General features: G+C 41.0%; 1 protein-coding gene across 8 annotated transcripts in view; it reads left to right on the top strand.

The window, feature by feature from the left end:
* Positions 1-6: 6 nt before the first annotated feature.
* Positions 7-10,892, top strand: part of DEPDC5 (DEP domain containing 5, GATOR1 subcomplex subunit) — a 33,218-nt gene continuing 22,332 nt past the window's right edge. For all 8 annotated transcript variants that reach the window (XM_010720281.2, XM_010720277.2, XM_010720282.2 and 5 more), the window contains exons 1-17: positions 7-120; positions 483-600; positions 1,361-1,448; positions 2,098-2,144; positions 2,644-2,729; positions 3,485-3,568; positions 4,229-4,278; positions 4,499-4,568; positions 4,875-4,953; positions 5,894-5,955; positions 7,389-7,458; positions 7,837-7,909; positions 8,154-8,257; positions 8,503-8,577; positions 9,465-9,599; positions 10,049-10,110; positions 10,198-10,271. In XM_010720281.2, the coding sequence (XP_010718583.1) occupies positions 543-600; positions 1,361-1,448; positions 2,098-2,144; positions 2,644-2,729; positions 3,485-3,568; positions 4,229-4,278; positions 4,499-4,568; positions 4,875-4,953; positions 5,894-5,955; positions 7,389-7,458; positions 7,837-7,909; positions 8,154-8,257; positions 8,503-8,577; positions 9,465-9,599; positions 10,049-10,110; positions 10,198-10,271 (1,217 nt within the window). In that variant the 5' untranslated portion in view covers positions 7-120; positions 483-542. The remainder of the gene's footprint in view (positions 121-482; positions 601-1,360; positions 1,449-2,097; positions 2,145-2,643; positions 2,730-3,484; positions 3,569-4,228; positions 4,279-4,498; positions 4,569-4,874; positions 4,954-5,893; positions 5,956-7,388; positions 7,459-7,836; positions 7,910-8,153; positions 8,258-8,502; positions 8,578-9,464; positions 9,600-10,048; positions 10,111-10,197; positions 10,272-10,892) is intronic.

The raw sequence follows: 10,892 nt of genomic DNA, 5'->3' as shown, positions 1-10,892 counted from the left end.
CGTCTGCGGCCCTGAGGAGCCCGGGAGCGGCTGAAGGGAGCGGGTCGGGGGGAGCGGGCGCTGCATCCCGCGCTTCGGCACCTGTGGGGGAAGCGTTGGTGTGGGAGCGCAGCTCTAAGGGTGGGTGTTGTGAGGAGAAAAGCGTGTGTTCTAGTGACGTGTCTGTAACCGATGTGGAGAGAAACTTGTCAGTGGCAGGTTTGGTTTGAAGTACGCTTCTGAAAAAGTACGCTATGAAAGTCGTGCGCTGAAATAGCGCGTGGGGCGGGTGAGAGCAGCGGGACGGGATGTTGGTGATGCGAGCCGTGAGGGTCAGCGCTGTGTGGCACTGGTGGGTCTGGGTGCTCCCTGCCTGCCTGCAGCACGGCGCTGGGCTTCTTCCTGACGTAGAGAAGTTAAACTTAAGCACAGACGCCGCTGCTCACAGAGCCACTGAAAAATGGCTGTGCTGAGGCCTGTGCTTGCTCTCGTTTCTGCTGCAGATGTGTAGGATGTCCTCCACCCTTTTTACTCGAAGTAACTGAGAAGGACGGGAGCTCAAGATGAGGACCAACAAGGTGTACAAGCTGGTCATACACAAGAAGGGCTTTGGAGGCAGCGGTCAGTGTCTTGGTTTACAGTAGTGAGACCCACACTTACTGTTATTGAAAGCTCTGAGATATGTATTGCTCTTTTAACAAAGCAGTGGAGGCAGAGCTTGATTGCAATGCTGCCAGCTGCAGTGTGGAACGACCTGTCCTAACAGTAAGATACAGCAGAATAAAATCACTTTTATTTTTCAGAACAGAATGGAATTCCACCTGTAAAATACAATTCCTTCGTTCTACTTCTTTTCCTTTTGTTTTCTCACTTTTTCTTTAACTTGTACCTCGGTCCTTCTTAACAAAGGAGTGACAGACATGTCAGTGAGTTTCTGCTGCATGTAGACAGGTGTAGGAACAAAATCTGTGGTTTTGTGAACTCAGAATGCTGTTTATTTGCTTACTTTCTAGTTGTAGACTTAAAAGCACTGCATGGTACTGAAGTTTATTAGCAAGATTCTGTAGATACCTGAATTCCTGCTGGTACTCTTTATATGTAAAATACAAAAGAAGATTGTATTGTGTAGTGAGGGCATGCTCTTTTGCTGAATAGCTCTTTCATAAAAGTCCTTTGATTTGAAAGAAAAGCTTTTGCTCACAAGATTGTCCAGACTGAAGTGGCTGTAGGGGTGTTGTTCTGTAGTGAACGTGATACATCAGTGATGTGTTAATCCTAGGCCAATGAATTTGTGTTAAGTAAGTAGGTGTGTATAAACATGCAAGTGTCTGGGTTTGGTATTTGTTCATTGTCATGTTCCTCATTCGCTTATGTTTTGCAGATGATGAACTGGTAGTGAATCCTAAAGTATTTCTTCAGATCAAACTGGGAGATGTTGTGGAAATTGCACATCCCAATGATGAATACAGGTGAATGCTGATAAGTCAAGTGTGGTTAGAGCACTGAAAGGATGTGTTGAAGTGCAGCAGGTTCTACACTGAGAGGCTTTTTTTCAGCATCTGCTGTGTTTTTTTCTCAATGGAAGTAAAATAAACTGTAGCAGGAGCTCTTGCTCAAAGCAAAGTTTGTGTAGTCCTTCATGCTTGATGTTTCACTGGACAAGTAGCACCTGGAGGTCAGTGATGGCTTTATCTTCACAGAGCTGTCATTAGCTAACAATTATTCTTCCATCTGTAGTATCTCCAAGGCAAAACTCAAACTTCTTGGTTTGCAATATAAACATAAAACTGCAGTCTGAAGTTCATCCTACAGCATATATTGAAAAAGCAGGAGCATAGCTATGTTAGATTCTGAGATGATCTTGTATGTCTTTGTTTCCCATTTAGAGTGTCATCTTTACCTAAAAAGTACCTTGTAGTAGTAATAGGTATAAAGAACAGCATGGGGTGACAGGCAGAGAGGATGGTGATGGTGTATTGAAACTTTCCAGAAAGCGGTAATGTTTTTGTTCAGCTTATTCTGTTCTCTGTGATCCTGAACAGTTTTGATATCGATTTAACTGGAGTACACTGTTGGTACCTCAACTTGTCTGCCTTTTTTCTTCTTTCCATGCTGCAGCCCTCTGCTCCTGCAAGTGAAATCACTGAAGGAAGATTTGCAGAAAGGTAAAACCCTAGACTTGTGAAGTGCACAGTAAAATCATAGACAAAGACTGTGTGGTTGGACTTTAAATACCTGCATTACTCAACTAATGTAACTTTTAAAGAAGCTGAATGCTTTGTTTGTCTAGGATGGAAGGATTATCATTTCCATCAGAAAATGAACTTCACTAGCCAATTTTAATTCTGCTTTTGGTTCAGTAATGTTGAGTAAAGTTTGGAGGGAAAAAAAACCAACAAACTTAAGCCTTAAATTTTTGTATCTGCACTCTCTGTATGTCTTCTCTTCTTGCATTCTTCTTGCATTAAAGAATTCATACTGAACTTTGTGTTGATCCCCATTGCTTTGATTTTAATGAGTCTTAGTGGGCAATAATTGAAAGAAGTTACTGTCTTTTGTTGAGGCCCTAAGTGTTTCATGATGACCTCATTATATTGCTTTTGTACCTGTAAATGCTTGACACTTTCTGGTTGTGTTCTCTGTCCTTTCTCCTTGCTGTGGCAGAAACGATAAGTGTGGATCAGACTGTTGCACAGGTTTTCCGACTGCGGCCGTACCAGGATGTCCATGTGAATGTTGTTGACCCAAAGGTGTGTGGCTTTCCAATTTTTTTCCATCTGTTAGGTCATATTGGGGCTCTGTAAACTTCCATTTATAGTAGTGTTGGGGGAAAGAAAAAAGCTTTTTTTAATTTTTAGTGGAAGCATCTTTTACCATCGTTCTGAAGAAAGTGAGGCTTGGGCTCTTGCACTGTTTATGTGTTTGTATGGGTCCCTTTCTTCTCTCCCCACTATCTCAACATTCCTTTTGAAGTTTTTGGACCTGGTTGATAAGAATTTAGACATTTCAATTACATTTTCCTTCTAGCAATTCAGAATAACTCAGCAGAGGGAAGAGAAACTCGTAAGTGCCCCGGTCCAAAGAAAAGCCATGGATTTTCATTATTTGATATTAGAGTACCTTGTAAAAGAGGCATCTCTCGTAAATGTCCATCTGTATGAAGAGCTTCAGTTGGAGTTGTTATTCAATACATGACAAAAAATATGCAGGAACTGCATTTCCTTAATGCTGTGAGGAGTGGAATTTGATTTTTGTGCTTTTGGTTTGATCTGAGAGTTGTAGTACAGATAGTCTTGGGTCTTTTTCTGTGATGCAGTTTCGTTTCAGGTACGTGCACAACTTTGGTGGCTGTTCATATGGGATTTCCTCTTTGTCTTGCAGCTGTTGGCAGTACTGACTTGCTTAGAACAGCCCTCGATGTAACATTTGGCTCTTAGCAGAACAGAAAGGTGCTGTGTTGGAAACAACAATAAAATCTAATCAATGCTTTTCCTCTATTTCCCAGGAAGTGACCTTGGACTTGGTGGAACTGACTTTTAAAGATCAGTATATTGGCCGTGGGGATATGTGGCGACTGAAGAAAAGTTTGGTAAGGCCCATGCTGCCCTCATTGTAGGGTGGAGGTGATTTTGAGAATATTATAGACGTTTTTCTTTGCTGACTGTAGAAGAAAATAAGCTTTTTACAGAGAGAGATGATGATCAGTGTCAGCAGCTCCTGTGGAACTTCAGCTTTAAGTGGTATGTTAGTGTTGGAGAAGTGTATGTAAATAATGAGGAAAAAAAATGACACTCCCATAATTTCCTATTCTGTTGCAGTAATGTTAGTTACTGCTTTGGATACTGAAAATGCTGCTTAGTATTTTTTTTTCTCATGTTCTGAATTTTAATGGTTTACTACCTTAGGAAGGAATTGAATCCAAATGTCTTTCAAACAGAAATGCTGCAGTATTCTCTCTCTGATAGTACTGCTTAATAAGTAACCATCAGATTTTTATTTTTTTGTTTCTGCATCTGAAGCACAGTTTTTGACTCCTGTAGGAGCAGTGAATTAGAGAGAAGAATCCAGTCAATTTCAGCTCCTATTAAAAATTGTTTTCCATGCTGCATTTGAGAGGTTCTGGTTTTCATGTTTTTATGGCCCAAGTCTGGTGCTTGAGCACTTTGCTTGCTTGTTTGTTTTCTTTGCTAATCTGTCTGCTCTCTCAAAGCCCACTGTTCTGTTGACACCTGTAACTGTTCTTTCATAGGTCAGCACGTGTGCATATGTCACCCAGAAGGTGGAATTTGCAGGTATCAGGTCAGTGTGTTATGTTCATTTTTTTCTGGATATGGGAAAATTAGAGAGCAGCACAGAAACCTCTGCCCTCAGAGCCAAGTGTGAAGAGAAGTGCTTTAAGCTTAGCTATGTTTGTAGCGTTTCCAGCTATTGGTGAGAAATATACAGTTAGGAAAATGTTGATTCTGTGATCTTCATATTCACTCTAGTTAATAAATATTGTGCACTTTTTTTCTTCCAGGGCACAAGCAGGTGAGCTGTGGGTTAAGAGTGAGAAAGTCACTTGTGGATACATCAGTGAGGACACACGGGTAAGATTTTGGAGAGTAAAGAAAAAGAAGTCTTTTCTCTTGCTAGCTTTTTGTTAATTCTATCCTGCTGACGGATTTGAATGGATCACATGAACTGGTTTTGTAGCGAGTTGAAAAATGGCAGCAAATTCAGGGGAATGAGTGATCAGTGAAGTTCAACTGTTCTTCACTGATTGCTCTTCCCTTGGAGGGGGAATTCCTCACAGTGCATTGGGCACAGTCATATCAGTTACTTGGTAATTAATTTCCACATTTGGAACTTGTAGTGAATGTACCTTGTTTGAAAGATGTTTAATTCCCCTGCAGGTGGTCTTCCGCTCCACTTCTGCCATGGTTTATATTTTCATCCAGATGAGCTGTGAAATGTGGGATTTTGATATCTATGGTACGTGTTTAACTGGCTTGCCTGGTTGTGATTGTGCATGACTGCAGCTGTCCTTTCTGCTGCTACTAGAAAACAGCCACTATGATACCTTTCTACCACTTCTAGAAAACTAAAATATCCCACCTTTGGTATAGGCATTGCTCTGAGGTATGCTGTGATGTTCTCTTAGATCCTTATTCACAGTGCCACGCTTTCTTTCTCCTGGGTGCCCCATAATTTTCCTGTTCTTACTGTAGTGGCTGGCTGCCGTTATCTCAGCTACTAATTCAAAGGGACCAGCTTGAGTATGAAACTTGGAAAGGTTTTTCTGTCTTGAACATTTGGTGATGAGGGCTTGGAACCCTGAAAACAGAAATGAATGGAAGTCCCATGCAAAGAATGTCTCGATACTATAGATTTCTCTTGACATAGGCTGGATGGGAGAGCCCTGCCTTTAGCTCAGGGGAGGGTTGCTAAAAGTATTCAAAATTCAAAAAGTGTTCAAAATTCGAGAGGTTAGAATGAGTTACTTAGCTCTGTCATTGCCCTGTTTTTTTCTGCCTTAGTTCTTTAGCAGCTCTCTTACCCCTTCCTTTGACCATGTGCTTAGGCATATGTAGCTGGGCAGCTTTTCAAAGCAGAGCAGGGGATCAGTTGTGAATGCTATTTCTAAAAGATAGTACAGATGCTTTCCCAGCATGTTGTAAATGTGTTGGAAGAATGGATGTAAAGGTCAGGTCTGTGTGACAATACAACAGTTTTGTTTAAATCATCTGAAACGTAATCCTGCTTTTAAATCTTTTTTTATGCCCTCTTTAGTATTGTTAGCATTCAGTGTGCACAAAGCAAATTACTCTGCTCTGATCCTAATAAAAAATGACTCCTAGAATCTCAGTGTTAAATACAGCTTGTAATTGAAGTATTTGCTATTGTTTGATGTTTGGGTGTGTTTACTTTGCAGGGGACTTGTACTTTGAGAAGGCTGTGAATGGTTTCCTTGCTGACCTCTTCACAAAATGGAAGGTAAATAGCTGCTCAAGTTCATCCTGTTCTGAAATAAGATGTCAGTGCCATCTTGGTGAATCCATTGAGCTGCCTGTTTGAGGAAGGCCCATATTGTGTCAGGCAGCACTAAGGTTTACAAGAGCATGAGAGATGGCTCCTGGGCATCAGAAGAGTGGTTACTGTAGGTCAGCTGGTAAATCGTGCGTGCAGGTGGCTCCAGTACTGCTCTGTTGTATCTGCTGTGGTGTTGTCATGCAGTTGGTTGGTTTGGGTGGCAGGTCTGACTGGCCTTAAGTCACTGCATGTGTGATGCAGGTGCAACTCAAGTTTGTTCTGCACAGTCTTTGTTCCAGGACTTAATTCCGAATGGTTCCCTGGCATTATGGAATCCAGTTGTGTTGCTGTCTTTTAGCATGGGGCCACTGATGGTGTGGAAGCTCTTGGAAGTGGTGTTCTCTAAAACAAACAAACAAAGCCTCGCTATCTTTTCACAGCCAAACAACAAAGAGCCATCTCCTGTTTCAGTGCACGCCTTGGCTCACAGCAAGGTGCAGCTGCTGTTGACAGGGGAGAGGGTAGGATTGGAGGCTAAAATCCTTTTAGCCACGCAGCTGTGGAGAAAGCCTGGGGCAGCAGATTTCTATGGACGTGAATAAGAGAACTGTAACAGTACTCAAGACATACAAAATCTGCAGTCTAAATTGGAAGGATAGCTAGGCAAGGCAAAAGAGCCCGAAACCCTACATGTGTAACATCTGTGCAAAGTATAGCTCATAATGCTCACAAATGTAAAGAACTACAGATTTAATTCATTTTCATTGTGTTTTTTTTCCCCTGGAGATTTACTGGGAGCACTGCATGATGTGTATAAGGCTTCTGTTCTATTTTTGATACTAATATACCATGTTGGATATGGGCCTGGGTGATCTGGGGGCTCTCAGACCAGGGCTTTTCAAGCTTTTCCTTTTGCAGGGGATGGCCAGTATGCTCTTTCCAGCTCATTAATTCCACTGTGTGTACTAGCACTATAACTGTTCAGTGAGGTTAGTGCCTTGTTTCCGTGGAATTATTAGGAGCATCTATCTGAACAATAAGAAATAACAGTACCAAATTGCTGTCAGTGAGTACGTTTATAAAAGCAAACAGATTGAATCAGCTGTGTTTTTTTACACAGAAATCTTGTATCCTGGTAACTACAGAGGGGAGTTGCTTTAAGACTAATGGAGGATGCTTCCATTTAATGCACTATAGCCCAGCAGAACGGACTCCTCAGGACAGAGCTTTATGTTATTTCATAGAGGCATGCACAGTCTTTCTGCCTGTACATAAATACAGCAGTACACTTTTATCTAGGTCCTACTTGTGAGGTATAGAGGGTGTTACTATATGTGTATCTACTGAGCGTGACCCTTTTTTGTGTGAAAGTTTTTTTTTCTGTTCTTCTCGGACAGGAGAAGAATTGTAGCCATGAAGTGACAGTGGTTCTATTTTCTAGAACGTTTTATGAAGCAAAATGTATAGGTAAGTCAATTCCATGTTTTCTTGTTACTGTTTTTAACCTTTCTCCTCTCATCAGAGATTTTTAGTGTCTGGCAAAGACTCTTTCTGCTGTTTTTTATGCCCATGTCAAAAGTGTTCCCTAGCAAGCACAATGGATACACAACCATTGTCATGACAGTACTGCAGTAAAAACTGTACTTGGAGGAATATGTGGCAAATTTTTTTCCTTGTACTCAAGCTGTCACGTTGGTTTAAAAGCAATTTAAATGTTGTGAGGGACAAGTAATATTTATCAGAGATTTTCTTCTCCAGTGGGATTTAACCACTCCCTGCTAGAAAAGACAATAGGCATTTCTGTATGAGAATGCACTGTAATAGCTGCTGCTGCCTCCATTTCAGATGAGTTTCCTGAAACACATCGTGCATCAATCCGGCAGGATCATGAGGGAAGGTTTTATGAAGATTTTTACAAGTATGTCTTCTTCCCTGTTCTTTCACCTGTCTCACAGTGTGTGTACAACCCTTGTGGAGAACATCGTGTTGTTAGCTGTAGGACCTTGCTAGGAATTAAGATTGTGAAAAACATGTATGTCTGAAAGTGGCAGCACTTTCCATTCTGTGACTGCACGATTTTGTTTGCTATGTTAGTCTTCCCCTTGGGTGTGAGTATGGTTTGTATTCCTTTCATGATACTTACTGAACTGTGCTCTTTCTAGAGTTGTAGTTCAGAATGAGAGACGAGAAGAGTGGACCTCATTGCTTGTGACCATTAAAAAGCTTTTCATCCAGTATCCCGTGCTGGTACGACTGGAGCAAGCAGGTGAAGGAATACCCTTTCCTGGGCTTTTATCCACTTAAAAAAATTTTTTTTTGGAAAACTATTTGTAAACTCCAGCTTTGGTTGGAGTCTGATATTGCACTACTTAAGTGCTCTCCTGAGTAAGTTATTTTGCTCAGATCTTTCTGTGAGGTGCACCATTTTTGCCTGTAATTTGTTGAGGTAATAGGCCTTAAGACCAATGCAGTTACAATTGATTTATTTTTTCCTTCTGAACGCTCGTCCAGAGGGCTTTCCTCCAGGTTTCAATTCTACATCAGCACAAGGGAACTACTTGGAGGCCATAAATCTTTCATTCAATGGTAAGTTATGAACAACAGATAAAAATGTTCAGAGGAGGAGCCACTAAAACAGGTGCAAGTAAATGGTTGTGGGCTTCTCCTGCCTGTTCTTTAACACCAGTGAGGAGAGAGAAATATGAAGTGGTTAAACTGTCATTTTCTGCTTCAGAAGAAAGTGTCTAATGTGTGTCTTTGGAAAAAACAGTGACTCGCATAACTGAGTGTTGGGTGGTTCAGGAACCAATGCAGGGCTTTGTTCAGATGAAAACGTTTCTCCTAGCTGCGTGTCTGTGTGCAAACTTCTTGCAATAGAAATTGAATTTTTTAATTCTGTAAGCCTTTCAAAAGCAAGTTGATCAACTGTTCCTTGCTCAAGGTGATCCATCTTTTTTTAGCAGATAGATGGATTTAAGTGTCTGGAAGGAATCCCAAAAGATGTGCTTTTTTGTGACTCTACATCGGATGTTTCTATCCTGTGAATGGCTGTATTTACATGAGAGGGGGAGCACAGCATGTTAGTGATCAGTAATGGCCTTTATGTTATGGTGTAGGAGGGGTTTATGATATAGGTGGGGTTTGCTTGTTTTTGAAGCACTGGATATTTTTGTTTGTTTGGTCTGTGTTTTTTTTGTTGTTGTTGATTTGTTTTTTTTGAGATGTTAGAACACTAAGCATATGAAAAAAGACCCCTTTTTAGGTATCCAGTTCCTGCTTTCTTTTTCTGCCCATACTTGCCATAGCTTTATTTATATTACTGATTGAACAATGCTACGTACAAGTCCTAACTTTCACATGTGCTTTGTGGAAACTTGTTTAATACCTTTACCAATAGAGAGTCAACTCCGTTGCGTTGAGAAATACATCCAGCATCTTTTTTTGATGAAGTACTCCCTGTTTCCTCCTCGTAGTGTTCGACAAGCATTACATAAACAGGAACTTTGATCGGACTGGCCAGATGTCTGTGGTCATCACCCCTGGTGTGGGTGTGTTTGAAGTCGATCGCCTCCTTATGATTCTGACCAAGCAGCGGATGATAGACAATGGTAAATAACCAATCACTTCTGTGAAGAATAACAGATATATTTGGAAAAGTTCTGCCCTTTTCTTGAGCTGAAATAGTAGTTGTAACTTTCGTACTCGGGAAAGAGGGGTCACAACTGGAGGGCTTGTGTCTACACTGTTGAAATGATTTGGTTTTTAGAGAACTTGCAGGTATTGATTTGTTTCAATGATAGTGGAGCACTTCATCAGTCCAGGCAGACCTTCCCCTTGCAGAATTATCCTTCATGATTTATGTTAGTTTAGAAGAAACACTTTGGATATTCCCACAGGTGGTTTGGGTCTGTAGCCATACCATGGGATTGCTCGCTACTATTTGCGGTGCAATCATGTTTTTAAAATCTATTGTGAATACAAAGCATGTGGTCTGTTCTGACATAGTCTATCAGTCCTGCATGGTCGATAGCTGAACTCTGCTGTTATTTGTTTACAGGGATTGGTGTGGACTTGGTATGCATGGGAGAGCAACCACTGCATGCTGTACCACTCTTTAAGGTACTGTTCCTCCCTTCTCTGTTCCTAGAAGGAATGTTACTTTGTGACAGACACTACTGGTTGCTTTGCCTTGACTTCCTCTTACAGCTCCATAATCGCTGTGGACCTGGGGATTCCAGGCTGGGTGATGACTACAATATTCCACACTGGATAAACCATAGGTAGGTGAGCTCTTAAAGTTTTTCAGGAGATAACAGCCTTTGCAAAATATCTGTGCTATGCTTTCTTCTCTGTACATCTGTTGATTTCTCTTTCTTCTGCCATTGTTTATTTCTGCTGCTCTGCTTGCAAAGCAGGGACAGTAGTCTTGCAGAACTAAGGGTGTTCTTGCAGAACTCTGGTCATTATTTCAATGTCAGATGTGATAGGCAATTTGAAGAGGAAAAAGTTTTGATCTTAAGCTCTCTTTCCAGCTGAGTTGTAGCCTTAAATTATGATTTAAGTAAGTCAGGAAGCTTAGAAAAATTACTGTCACTTCAACTAAATTGATGATTAGGGAAAATAAGTACATCTCCAGTGAATAGTTACAGGTAAAGAGCATGTGAATAGCATGGATAAATATTAAGGCAATTACAGGAAACACAGGCTCAGCTTTACCCCAAGGCATGGTAGGTTTTTTTCTGCTTTCGGTTAAACATTGTGTCATAATACCCTCTGCTCTTTCTCTACCATTAGAGATCAGAACAAAAGCAGCTTCTACAACCCCTGTTCTGCAGCAGAACTTTTTTTTTCTTTTAATACTTCGTTTTATCTTCATGCATTGTATGGCTGTCCTGACCAAT

The sequence above is a fragment of the Meleagris gallopavo genome, chromosome 17 (assembly GCF_000146605.3).
Source record: "Meleagris gallopavo isolate NT-WF06-2002-E0010 breed Aviagen turkey brand Nicholas breeding stock chromosome 17, Turkey_5.1, whole genome shotgun sequence".
NCBI classification, from domain to species: domain Eukaryota; kingdom Metazoa; phylum Chordata; class Aves; order Galliformes; family Phasianidae; genus Meleagris; species Meleagris gallopavo.
This window is presented reverse-complemented; position numbering and strand designations above follow the sequence as displayed.